This window comes from Struthio camelus, chromosome 6 (genome assembly GCF_040807025.1).
Source record: "Struthio camelus isolate bStrCam1 chromosome 6, bStrCam1.hap1, whole genome shotgun sequence".
Taxonomy (NCBI): Eukaryota; Metazoa; Chordata; class Aves; order Struthioniformes; family Struthionidae; genus Struthio; species Struthio camelus.
The window spans coordinates 43,604,483-43,617,179 of NC_090947.1; the positions used below are offsets into that span (position 1 = coordinate 43,604,483).

The 12,697-nt window shown below is 41.8% G+C and overlaps 1 protein-coding gene across 1 annotated transcript in view; it reads left to right on the plus strand.

Moving 5' to 3' along the window:
- The first annotated feature begins 2,956 nt into the window (after nt 1-2,956).
- EPC2 (enhancer of polycomb homolog 2) overlaps nt 2,957-12,697 on the plus strand; it is a 52,141-nt gene continuing 42,400 nt past the window's right edge. The window contains exon 1 of the mRNA XM_068949344.1: nt 2,957-3,369. Coding sequence (XP_068805445.1) covers nt 3,217-3,369 — 153 coding nt within the window. The 5' untranslated portion in view covers nt 2,957-3,216. The remainder of the gene's footprint in view (nt 3,370-12,697) is intronic.

Consider the following 12,697-nt stretch of genomic DNA (forward strand, 5'->3'; position numbering starts at 1 on the left):
CTCTATCCTTATTTTAATTTCTACTTTCTCGGGCTCAGGTGGTGGGACTACATTGCTATACAGATCAGCGAGGATGAACAGGATGCACAGTTTCCCCCCTCAGAAAGAGCCTGTAAGTTGAATTTGACTGAAGATCTGAATATTGGTCTTTCGGTGCTACATGGTAAGACTGAAAATCCAAAGCTCATGCAGAAGCACATTGCAATTGCTCTCTGAAAAATGGCAGCCCTCAGCTACTACCAAGCAACTGTTAATCTGGGGATATCAAATCAATTTTGGGTGGTGGAAATTTGGCTGCTTCTCAAATGGTGCTTAACTAAAATATAAATTCGAAACTGTAAATTACACAACTTCAAGTGTTTGTGCAAACAGAAACATTGTCAGAAGGCACTGTCAAAAATTAATCAAATCTCTACTGCAGAAGGAAGTTCAGAACCTGAATCTCTGTGGAGTAATTCCCATAACAGAATTGCTCCTGATTCGCAGTAATGGAAGATTCAGAGGTGCTGCTGTAGATCTCCTTGCCTGGCTTAAATACAAGTTCCGCATGTTTTCTACTGTTAGCACATGGCATTAACTCTTGAAACATGCTCCAAATTTTCAGCTGATGAAGAGTGAAGCCGTCCACCTCCTACACAGGTTTGGCAGCTATAAGCACATAAGATTGGTACTTAGCTCTCTGAACTGGTTTATGATATGCTTCTGCATGAAGGGTGTTAATTATAATCCAAATCAAGAATTGTCTCTTTATGAGTAAAAATATTTAAAGGAAATTATAAATAAGGGCAGTGTATCAGTATTGTTCTTTGTTCCTTTTCTCATAATCTTTGATGCTTCACTTGTTCATATGACTATTATTGAACATTAATCTGATGCTTTCATAGAAGTAGCTAACATAATTTCCAGATCTCTTTCCCAAGCTAATGCAGTTCTATGGGTTATGTAGGTAAAGTTATTGTCATTTCTTTTTCCTCTTGTGCATTATTGCACTTGATCCATCATCTCCTCTATTTCTCTCTCTAGTTGATGCAATTCTTTATTCTTCATTTTGTAAATGTTGTGTTTATCATGAACAGGAGTTGCATTTAAACTATATAATTACCAAATGCATCAGGTAACTAATAACAAACTCTAAATCACTCTGCAAAATTCAGTGACTGAACTTACTTAGTCAACGTTTTTTAAAATAAAAAAAATGGAATGTTATTCTCGGTTGGCATGTACTCCAAAGGGAAACATGCTCAAGTTTTATTTGACTAACAGTTCAAGCTAGTTCCAGAGACAGAAGATTGTACTGACAACTCCTCTAAGAGCTATAAGGAAGAGATGAGGAAAAGCAGCTGACCTGATCGCAAGGTGTCAGGATAATATGCAAGTGATGAGTATTTGAAGTACTAAAGACCTTTTACAAAGGGCTTTGCAGATTAAAGTCACTACACTGAATAGATGTGGGAAGCTCTGAAATGGTAGAAGTCTGTAGCCTTGTTCACACGGGCAGCTCAGGTTTATTCCTTCCATGTTGAAAGTACTCTTCGGTAAGCTGGGTGCCTTGTTCCTGTTTAGCTTAGTGTACTTTGCAAGTGGGCTAAACCAAATAGGAACAGGGCACTTTTATAGCAGAAGCATGCCAGCGCATACAACACACAGCTATCCTTAAGTAACTCCAGACGTTGACAAAACTTTAGTACAAAATTTCATACGTGAGAAATTTTGTACCAGGATTCTGCAGTATACGGACCTTCTGCCCCTCTTCAAGGCTAAGTCCATGTAAAGAGCAATACAGGAAATCGCTCCTGAAGGAAAAAAAAATCCTGGGCAGGCATGAGCTTATTTCTGCACTGTTAGTTTGTGACATAACTGAAGTCTGTGGCCTTTACCCTATCTTGTTTTGCACAGCACACATTTCTAACTGAAGCAATGCTTAAACAGTGAGCAATGCTGCCTTACAGGGATGTGTTGAAGTCCAAAAGGTAGCGAGGGAGCTGTGAACACAGCGAGGACCGTGTGATTCTGCGGAGCTGAAGCGCTGCTGCACAGCATGAACGCTGTCTCTCACAGGAGGCTGATCGTCCCTCACACAACGCTAATCTGAGGGAGGGCGGTTACGTGCCACCAAGTTAACTTATGTCAACCTAAGTGAATTCTCTTCACCACTGAAGATGTTTTTATTGCTAAAATCTGTTGTAATCCCAAAATAACCGATGAGCCCGCGTAATCCCACATAAAAATACAAAGAAGGATAAAGACGTTAAGTTTCACCGCCAGCAAAACTTGCTACGGCTGCACTCTTGACAGGTGTCACAGAGCTGCTGCTGGGGAGCCACAATCTGCCTGAGGAGGCTGAAGCACCTGAGATCATCTCTGAGAACAAGGAAATTTCGTCCCAGTGAGGAGCAGCCGGGAATATACTTCGAACGTACTACGGGAGTAGGGGAGTGCACGGTGCGTCTTACGCCTTCTCGGTGTCAGGCCGTTTCCAGAGGGAAAATTTCCGGCCGATCGTTTCGGGAATAAAACACCCGAGGTGTCAGCCTGGATAAGGCGTGAGAGTTACCTGGCCGAGGGGACGAGCTCGGGTCCTGCGTGCCACCTCCGGCTCTCGGGCTGGAGCCCTGCGGCGGGAGGCGAGCGCAAGCTGCGCGGTTTAACGGCCCCAACGGTCGGCGCGCGCGGCCACAGCGCCGCGCAGCGCCCACCCGCCTCTAGTGACGCACTCTACCCCGCCGCCCGAGCCGGGGGACGGCGGGTCCCCTCTCCCGGCTCGGCGGGATCGGCGCCGCTACCGTCCCAGCCCGCCTCAACCGCCCTCCCCTCACAGCAGCAGCAGCAGTAGCAGTAGCAGCAGCAGCAGCAGCGCCGCCGCCGCCGCCGCCGCCGCCCGCCTCAGGCTGCGCGCGCACCGCGCCTCCCCCCCCACCCCCCCTCCCGCCCGTTCCGAGCTCTCGCGTTGGCTGTCGGGATCGCTGGCCGCTTTGGTTAATGTCCGCCATGTTTGCCATGGCGCAGGGAGCGGATCGAGCGAGCCCGGCGCGGATCTAGGGCTGCGGGGCGTGCGCTGTGAGCTACGGGCGGCCCCGCGGAGAGCTGTTCCGGGGCGGCGGGACCCTCCATGGTGTTGCGGGCCGGGTGCGGGAGCGGCTGGGAGGCGGCGGCGCGGCCGCAGTGAGGGGCCCCCCCGCCCGCCCGGCCCCGGGGTGTTATTGTGAGGGGGAGACAATGAGCAAACTCTCCTTCCGAGCCCGGGCGCTAGACGCCGCCAAACCGCTGCCCATCTACCGCGGCAAGGACATGCCCGACCTCAACGACTGCGTCTCCATCAACCGGGCTGTGCCGCAGATGCCCACGGGCATGGAGAAAGAGGAGGAATCGGTAAGGGAGCCGCGCAGGGGGGGCACCATTGTTTATCAGACACCCCCCCTCCCCTCACGGGAAATAGGCCATTGGCATTCACCAAGCGCACTACGCACGCTCCCCGCCGCGGCGCTGCACGGCTCTTATGGGGCCCTGCGCAAAGAGCGCAGCGTAAACTGCTGTCCGACGCCGTAAGCGGGCCCTGCTCCGCCATCTTCTTTGCGTCCCGACTCGCGAGTGTTTTGATTAGTGGGGGGGGGGAGGCGGGGGGGGGCAGGCCTTTACGTTAGCGTAAGAAGGAGGAAGGCGCAAGAGGCGTCTCTGAATGAGCGGGCGAGCGTTGGGGCCGCCGCTGGCGTAGCGCGCCTTGGCTGCCGCCGCTCGCCTTGTGCGCGCGGCGGGAGCGGGCCGGGCCGGGCAGGGGGGGCCCCGCGAGGGGAGCGCGGCCGCGGCGGTGCGGCTGCTGCTGCTGCCGCCGCGGCCCCCGGGCGGAGCGCCGAGGGACGGGACGGGGCGCCGGGACAGGGCAGCGGCGTGCCGAGCCGGCAGGCCGCCCGCCGCGTTAAAGCACGCTGGTTGTGGCAGATGCGCTGCTAATAAATTCTTGGTAGTTTTTGGGAGAAAGCTTTTATAAGAACGCTTTTTGTTCGTACTTGGGCGGGGGAAGCGTTTCGTGCTGCAGAGTGTACGCCAGCTGTCAGGCACGGCAGCTGGATGTGTTGCATTAAGCATTATGCTTTTAAGCATTTAGATTTTTGGTTTTTTTTTTTAACTAAGCAAGTTTTAAAAATACGTACGCGATACTTGTTCTCCTTTCCCTAGTACGATAGAGAGAAAGAAGTTTTGTCCCCTTAAGGCAAAGATAAGTTTCTCGGGGTTTTCAAAGCATTGGTGCAGCACTTTGGAAGTGTATGCCCACAGCTCTGTTGCTTGTGTGTGCTGTTTTGTGTTACTGATGCTTAAACATCGACTCCTATGCTCCTTCGAGTTGTGTCTAGCTTAGACTTAGGTTGTTGCCCTCATGTGTCTGCACTTGCATGTTGAGCTGATAGTAAAGGCACCCTCAAGAGTTTCTTCAATGAATCCCTGTCTCCGCCTCAGCCAAACCTCTGTGCGTGTGGATTGGCTTTTCAGAGGTTACAGCTGTCAGAGGAAGCTTCGTGCCTTTCCGATTGGCTTTCTCACTTGACTATTGATATTAGAAGTCGTCCTTCTCTCTCTTACCGTTGGTTTCTTCTGCTGCTTACTTCACCGTATTGCAGTCTGTAATGCACTGTGATCAAAACTTCCAAAGAGTAAATCTGCCCCAGACTCTGAGAGCGTATTTGAAATGAGCAGCGATGTGATACTAATGCAGCAATCTTGGAGGGTAATATGGTTTTCTTAGATTTCAATAAAGTCTGCCTTGTAGTCCTCTGTTTGCATTTGATGTTTATTAAGTGTGGCTTATTTTAAAAAATGTTTTCTTGCTAACTCATATTTTAAATTTGTTAGTGGAAAAATTTCTCTAAGAGTTCAAGCAAGGTGCTTGTGGGCTGCTTAAATGACTGTGAAGAGGATTAGATTTATACTTTAATAAAACTGCTCTAGTGTTATACTAAAATGTTTCTTTCTGTATGTTTTTTTCCTGCACTGAAATGTGGCTGTACTTGATATATTATGCCATAATCTCAGAATGACATGGTCATTGATGCAGTATACAAGCTTAATGCTAAATACATCAGCCAAACAATATTATTAACAGATTGTTTATATTATTGCCATGTAATGACAGTTTCACTTAGGGTATAGGCCTTTCCCTGGGTTGCACAAATAATTTTTTGATGTAGATTTTTGTGTTAGTAGCACGTAAAGCACCTCTGGGAAAGGCTGCTGTTGTAGATGACAGTAGTTAAATATTCGAGGGCTTCACTTTAAACAGCTTTTATCATAGTAAGCGTTACTCAGATGTGATTTGGTCTATTTTGAGAGGGACTTTTGGAGGAGGGGTATATACGCATACTCCTTTCTGACATCTCAGTTACTTAGGTGTCTCAGGACCTTTTTAAACTCAGACTTCTGCCAGGGATACATCCTGTGAAAGGTGGCTGAACCATTAGGATAGCTCATGATTTGAACTTGCTGTACACAGACACAAAGCTCATGTTACTGTGGCCCCAGTATACTTCCATCCTTGGTGTGCTGCTATATCTGTAAAGCCTCAGTGAAAACAGAAGGATCTTGCAGTACAGTGGATCATGGGGTTAAGTGTTGTCTTCCAGATCTGATTTTTAACTGGAAATAATTATATATATTTACAGATTTCTCAAGTTTTAAAATAGCTAAGGTTGCTCTGTTTGTCTTGCCTGCTGTTCTTTACAACCTAGTCTTGCTGGTACAGGCATATGAACTGCTTTGTTCGTGATTAATATTTTATATATACAGAAATGCAGATTTTAGTCCATTTGTTTTTAGTGTGATTTATTTTTGGTGATAAAGTTTTTATTTAAGTAGTAGTATTGTGTTTGGAACGTGGATAGGGTTAAAGTTCAGGGAATTCTAATCATTGTCACCTGCTTCTTGTATTAATACTAAGGTTATTTGTATTAAAATGTCATAAATCACTGCTTTTGCAGAAGCACAATATAAGCCACCAGCCAGCCCATTCCAGAAAACAGTCCTGCTCAATGTGAGCATGAGTGTCTTTATCTGGCTTTTCTTTTGATTTGATCTTGATGAATATTCTGGAGTTATTTCCCATTTCAGTATCTTAGAGATTTGCATCCACTCATACAACCTTTTAGAGATCAGCAGCTCACTTTTTTTGTATTGTAACTCACGTGGCGATTCCAAGTGTTAATGTTAGAGATTCCAAGTTAGCAAGTGTTTATAATTTAACAGAAATTAAACCTGAGGAAAAACTTGTGTGTTTTTTTCTTTTTTCTTAAATTTTATTTCACGTAAGTGGAGAGTTGCAGTTAGGCAAAAGTAGAAAGATGTCCTTTTGTTAGTTTTACTCATCAGGAAAATCCTATATAAAGTGCTCCCGTTGAGCTTTAAGAGTTTAACTTCATAATGTTAATGAATTCTTGCTGCTAGAAGGGTAAAAAATGCAGCATATATAAGCCCTAGGTCTATTTCTTATCCCATAACTATCATTTTTTTTATTTGAATACATATTACTGTTGGGTTGCATATTTTAGGGTTTAATAATAAATCATGTTTAATAATGAGACAAATTCAGACTAAAGGCTTTCAGAGGCGAATTTAACTTTCTTTGAGTTGTTACAAAGTTAAAAGCATGGTGGTAGTTGAAAATGCATAGATTGCCCAATTGGAGCTGTCTGAAGGGATACCTCAAAATTCTTGTTCAAACATACATTCATTTATAGCTGGGTCTGACCTTAAATGATAAGGCTAAGGTTATACAGGAAAAAGTGCGTGAATAGCAAGTTAAGGACATGGTTTTAAGGTTATTAAAATGCTGACTGAGTAGGAATGAAAAGGAGTGAATTTCCTTCTCAGTCCCTGCGTAATCGCTTCAGGATGATCTTTGAGTCGTTTAATGCAGTGTTCAAGTGTGAATGTTCTGAAAGGTTGGAAATAGTTAAACTGAAGAATTTTTTTTTCTTGCCTTGTCTTCTGCTCAAACTCACTCTCCATCCTTTAGTTCATTCTGTTTCCATTGCAACACTGGAAACTTGAGTTCATCGTTTGGCTTTCCAGGCATCTTGGAGCTAGTGATGCTTCTAAAGTAGCATATTTGTTCTCCGTTTAAGGTGGAAGCCTTAATTTTGCACAAATGCCACTTTTGTTTGAATACTTGTGCTCATACAAAGTAGCATACTGAATATTTTTGCTGGTACAATAAACTGGAAGAGTTCAGTGAGTATGCACTTAGAAATATGTGCATACACGCACATAAAATTTGTACCTAATTTTATGGCAGTGCTTTTTTTTTTAAAGCATTTAATTATGGCCTTGTCCTATAGTTACATTCTCTTGAGCATACCTTTATGTCTGAACAGTTTTTCCCTGATTTCTGGTTGTAAGATTAAAAGGTGACTACTCAATTTATTTTTTCATGGGGTGGTTTCATCCTGCGTGTGAGAATAAATGCAGCGGTGTTGGTTAGAGACTTCAGCAGTGCTCTGTTTTCTTTCAGTTCTGAGATGACCAGGTTTCCAGTTGATAGTAGTGCTATAGTGAACAGCACTGAAGAGGAAACATAATCAAGTTTGCTTATAGCTAAGACTTACAAAAGGAAAATCACTGAAGAAGAAGAAACCAGTCAGCCAAGCTTTTTGTCCCTTCTGCTTATTGTTTAAAATCCTGCCTACACATTTTTCAGATTATGTATTTTTTTGTACAATTAAACATTAATAGACAGTGTCATTTTTTTCACATGTTACAGTTACTTGTCAGCATAAAAGCAGGTGGCCTTGTTTTTCGTTTATATTCTACTCCTTGGAAATGTGTTGATTGTCTCCATACTGCTAGCTTGCTTTCTGCAATTGAATCTGAGCTTGGAGGTTGGTTAACAGTTTCTCTTCTCTTCGAGTCTCTCCCCACTTGTGAGATGTGAAAGTCTCTCTAGGAAGCATACCTCTTTTAAAGCAGATTTTTATGTGGAAGTGTTGTAGATGGTTACTTTCACTGTATTAATTGGTTCCCCTCCCGCTAATGTAACAATAACTATTTGCACTAAATTATATTTGTTAACCAGTAGGTGCCTTAAAATGTTTAGATAGCTTTAACTTGATCATGGTGATAATATCTGCTTTTAGAGAGAGACTAGGTTCTTTTGGTAGTCCTGCTGTCAACATTTATGACTTTAAACAAGTAACTTAAAGAAATACAGTCAAGTTTTATTTAAGATGTTTATTAGAAGTAGCTCTCTGGTATCTTCTGAGGCACTTAAATTTAGGTTTCAAAAGCGCTTGGAGAAAATTAGATGGCTAGTGTATTGGTGAACATTATGGGAGAAATGCTGTAATAAACTTATGTTGAAATAACTAAGCAAAGAATTCATCTTGTATAGCAATTTTTTCTACAGCTTAACTTGTGAGACCATGATCTCCCCACTACATACCATTTCTGTCTCTTCCCATCCCTAGTAGGGAAGCAAGCCCGGAGAATTTTGTTTGCTCTTCTAAGTGTTCAGTTTTCTATTCAAATATGAATAGAAATGCCAGATATTACCCTTTCAAGCTGCTGCTGACGTACCTTTTTTCACATGAAGTGATGGGTTGCTTTTTCTATTCATTTCTGAGCTAGCCCGCGTGTATGCCATGGAGCGGATGCCCTATGTAGTAGTGTTAGGCTGTTTAAAGGCATAATCTGCTGATAGTAGGTATACATGCCTCCTGAGGGAGGGCTCGGAATGGACAGAAAAGGGACCGGTTAGCCTTCCCAAGCAGGCATGCAATTTCAAGGTAGCAAAATCATTATTATTATTTTAAGTCTTAATGTGGTTATTGACATAATTTTTCACTGATTCAGACCCTTCAGAAAGGACAATCAATATCTGCGTCTCTCATTTATTTTAATAACTTTGGGTAGTTAGTGCCCTAAAAGGTGAGTTATATTTGAATATTGTCAAATTTAAAACAGTTGAATTTATTAATAAGTGATTAAGTAAATGTCACTTGAGAGAGAAAGATTTGTAGATACTATTCTTCCATGCAAATACTGCGCATGTAGTTTTGGAATATTAGCACACGTGGGGCCTGTACAAATAATATGACTCACTGTGTGGACTTACTGTTACAGAATGTGTTCTAATTTGAGAGATTTGTATATTGGCAATACTTTCATGACCTGCAGTTGAACCCTCAAAGTTGCTTACAAATGAGGGACACCAGCAAGTAAAACAAAGGGTAAATGGAGGAAGGTTAAAATAAGAACTGTGCAAATATTCTGTAAATCAGAAATTCTGCAAAGAGAAATTTTCTTATGAAAGTCTAAGTACAGAACCTCAAAAAATTACATTTCCATGCAGAGCTAAGTGTAATCAAGACAATAGACTTCCCTTAGGAAATGGCTTTCATTTTACTGGAATGAACTGGCTACATGGGACCAAAAACATAACTCCCATTAGAAGTTTGCTTCTCAGTTTGAGTTCAGCACCTTTAGCGTTTTTGTGTATGTTCTGAGACTGCTGGGCTTACTGAAGTCTGGTTGGTAGTGGATAACGTAATGCTGTGTTGTAATCTTACCCTCAAATTTTTATTGATAATGGGAAGCTTTATTCATAGAATTTTCAACTTGAATTCTGTTTGTAAGACCTCTTTCCCTGCCTTCCCGCTCTGTACTCTTCTCCCTCTTCGATTCCCATTGCATCATGCTGTGCATTCCTCAAAAGTGCACCTTTTAACTCCATTTCCCAGCAGTTATTTCAGTTCTCAGCTGTCATCCTCTATCCTTCCTGTGTTTTCACCTGGCAAATATTTTGTGGATGAAAGAAGTTTCCTTTCAGTCCACCACTTGTCCTTGGTAATATCCCATTTGATAGCAGTATTTCACCCTTAAAACAGAGGAAATTGGATTGCATGAATTTGACACGGCAGTGGGGTTGAAAGTACCTGCTATTGAATTTGGACCCATCTAAATGGTAGAATAGCTGAGTGACTTAACTGGTGAATTGTTAAATAGAGTAGCTTTTCTTTTAATTGCTCTGGGTGTAGTTACAAGGATGAACCTGAACAACACGAAGGTTTGCTCTTAAGACTCAAACTCATCATGAGTTTATCGGAGCTTATCAGCTAACTTGTGGCAACTGCTTGTGAGCGTGAGCTTAGCCTGTGACAAATGTCAAGTAACTTAATCTTGGAATGTGCTTTTAAGATATGCCTGAGCCAGTCTAACTGTGGTCTGTGCTGGTAGGAATGGGCTGGTTTTTTTCCTCTTGTCCCTTATGGTTATTCTTGCTTGCTTGTGCTTTTCGAAGTACTGAGGCCCACCTGACTCAATAGGGAGAGGTGAAAGCCCACCGCGTGTAGGATGAGCATCTTCTACTTGTATGGTGAATGGCAGGAGCATGCGAGGACAGAAAGGTTGGGAATGAAAGAGTGTGAGACTGCCCTATCAGTATTATCCTCAGGTTAGATGGGTTCAAGCTGTGTCTTAAAACTACACCCTTAATTTAGATAAGGCTGCATTTTGCTGCAGGCTAGAGCAGTATGCATAAGGTCAGTTAACCCTAGTCCTTGGCATCTGTTTTAACTTGTTTAGGTGCCTGAGTCTTTAGTAGAGAACAATGGTATCTGCATGGAAGTTAATTCAGAGTCGCACCTCCATTCATTATGCAGGAACTTTCCCTTATAGGTGCATTTCCTCAGGATGAGGTGTAATGCCATGATGAAAGCTTAGGAAAACATATTGAAGTGTGACTCTGTACTCTGTCGCTCAGCTCTGGAACTTCTCAAATGTAGGTAGTATTTTTTTTCCTTTTCCTTCAGTTTAAGAAAACTTTGGAAAGAAAGACCTCAGGCAGCTTCAGCTGTGTTTTGAATTGCGTGGTGTCAGATTTCATATTGTTCCTGCTTTGCAAAACTGAGCAGTAGTCAGCTTCATAAAATTTTTGTGTTGATTGATGTCAGTTAAAATGTCCTGTTTTAATAATATAAATCAACAAACATTAAATTTGCTTATGTTAATCTTGGTTTTAGTTATCTTTCATAAGAAAGGTCACTCTGGCTGCTAACCATTTAAAGGTTATTTGTAATTTATTCTGCCAACAGAGCTAACATACTCTGCTTTATTTATGCTTATCTGAATAGTTTTGTGCCTTAGCATATTTGTCAGATGCTAACTGTTCAACTTTTTCAAAGGTAAATGACATAATAAATACTTACATAAACAAGATTACAAATTAACATTAGGTACCATGAAAACTGTTGGTCAAGATAAATTGTAGAGCTGAAATTTCTGTAACAGGTTAGAGAAGAACTGAAGCAGAATTGAGTTATTGCACATAAAGGGAGTAAGGACTGGAGAAAATCGCTTGATGAAACTAAATGTAATATCTGTATAGATTGAATAATTCTGAGTCAAAAAAGAAATGCAAAACTGAATGTGAAATTATGACAATGTGGTGTAATATACTATTTTAAAGTCTTGATTTTAATCCATTTCTCAAATACGTACTTGTTAATATATAATCACCTTTTAGTGTTACTCAAGGTATTGGTTTAAAATATTATTTCTGTACTCAGCAGAACTGCTGTAAATGCAAGGGAGCAGAAGAGACAAGTTTACAGAAAAAAAGTCTGAATTAAGATTTTTCTTAACCTACGTTGGTGTGATTCTAATTGTAGTCAGTGTTAATTAGTTATGTCATTAACTCTTTTGCGCTGATAGAATGCCTAATCCTTTAAGGTAAAAGAGAGAATACTACATGTGATTCTCACTGTGTCTTAAGAATCTTATTTCCTCAGAAATGAGCCAACAAGGAAACGCCTGGCATAAGAAATTTGAACTTTATTGGATACAGATATGCCTTTGATCTTTTGTTTTAAATGGTCACTTCAGAGTGAAAGGAGTAGGTGAGCTGATATCAGAATTGTATTCACTTGGGGAAGAAAAAAGCCATTCCCCATTGGTAGACGTGTGAGGAGACCCTTGGGTTGCTGGTATCTGATGGGCTGACTTTTCCAGTCTGTGAAATTAGTGAGGTGCAGAACACGCGTTTATCTGCTTCAGTAGCCTCTTCTCTTCCTGTTTATGTCATCCTAAATTCCAAGAAGTTAGGGCTTAAACAGCTTCCCATGTGAGAATGTTCTCCAGTTTTAGATGTCAGTTTTCTGACAGTTTCCTGTGTCAATAAACTGCTATTTTTCCATTTGATCTCACTGTATCCCTCATGACACATGAAGTAATACATTCACATATTGTTTTTTAACCAGCATGTTTATAAATATTTTTTCTGCCTTTTTTGTCCTAGCCTCTTTCTGCTGCTTGCATTTTAATTTGTAATTTGGTTGTCTTAGCTTTCTGCCATTTGTGTAGCTGAGACTTGCACTTCATTACTACTTGATCAATTTGAGTTGCAAAACAAATACTACTGTGGTTTTGAAGCACCCTGGTATTGTCTGATTTATCTGTGCAAAACTTAGATATAAGGAAAATACTGGATGTCTTGCAATTGTATTCAGTGATTAGATAAATGAGATATCATTATTACAAGAAATAATTTAAGTTGTGTATGTAAGTTTCTTGTCATTTTAATCCCAGCAGGTAAAAATAGTACAACACTTTGTTCATTTTTAATAATTATAATATCCTGCCAGGTACTGCATGTGCACTTCCGTTTTAACTCCCCCCCCCCCCAACCTTTTTCTGAGCTGACCTAACTGCAGAGCTAATT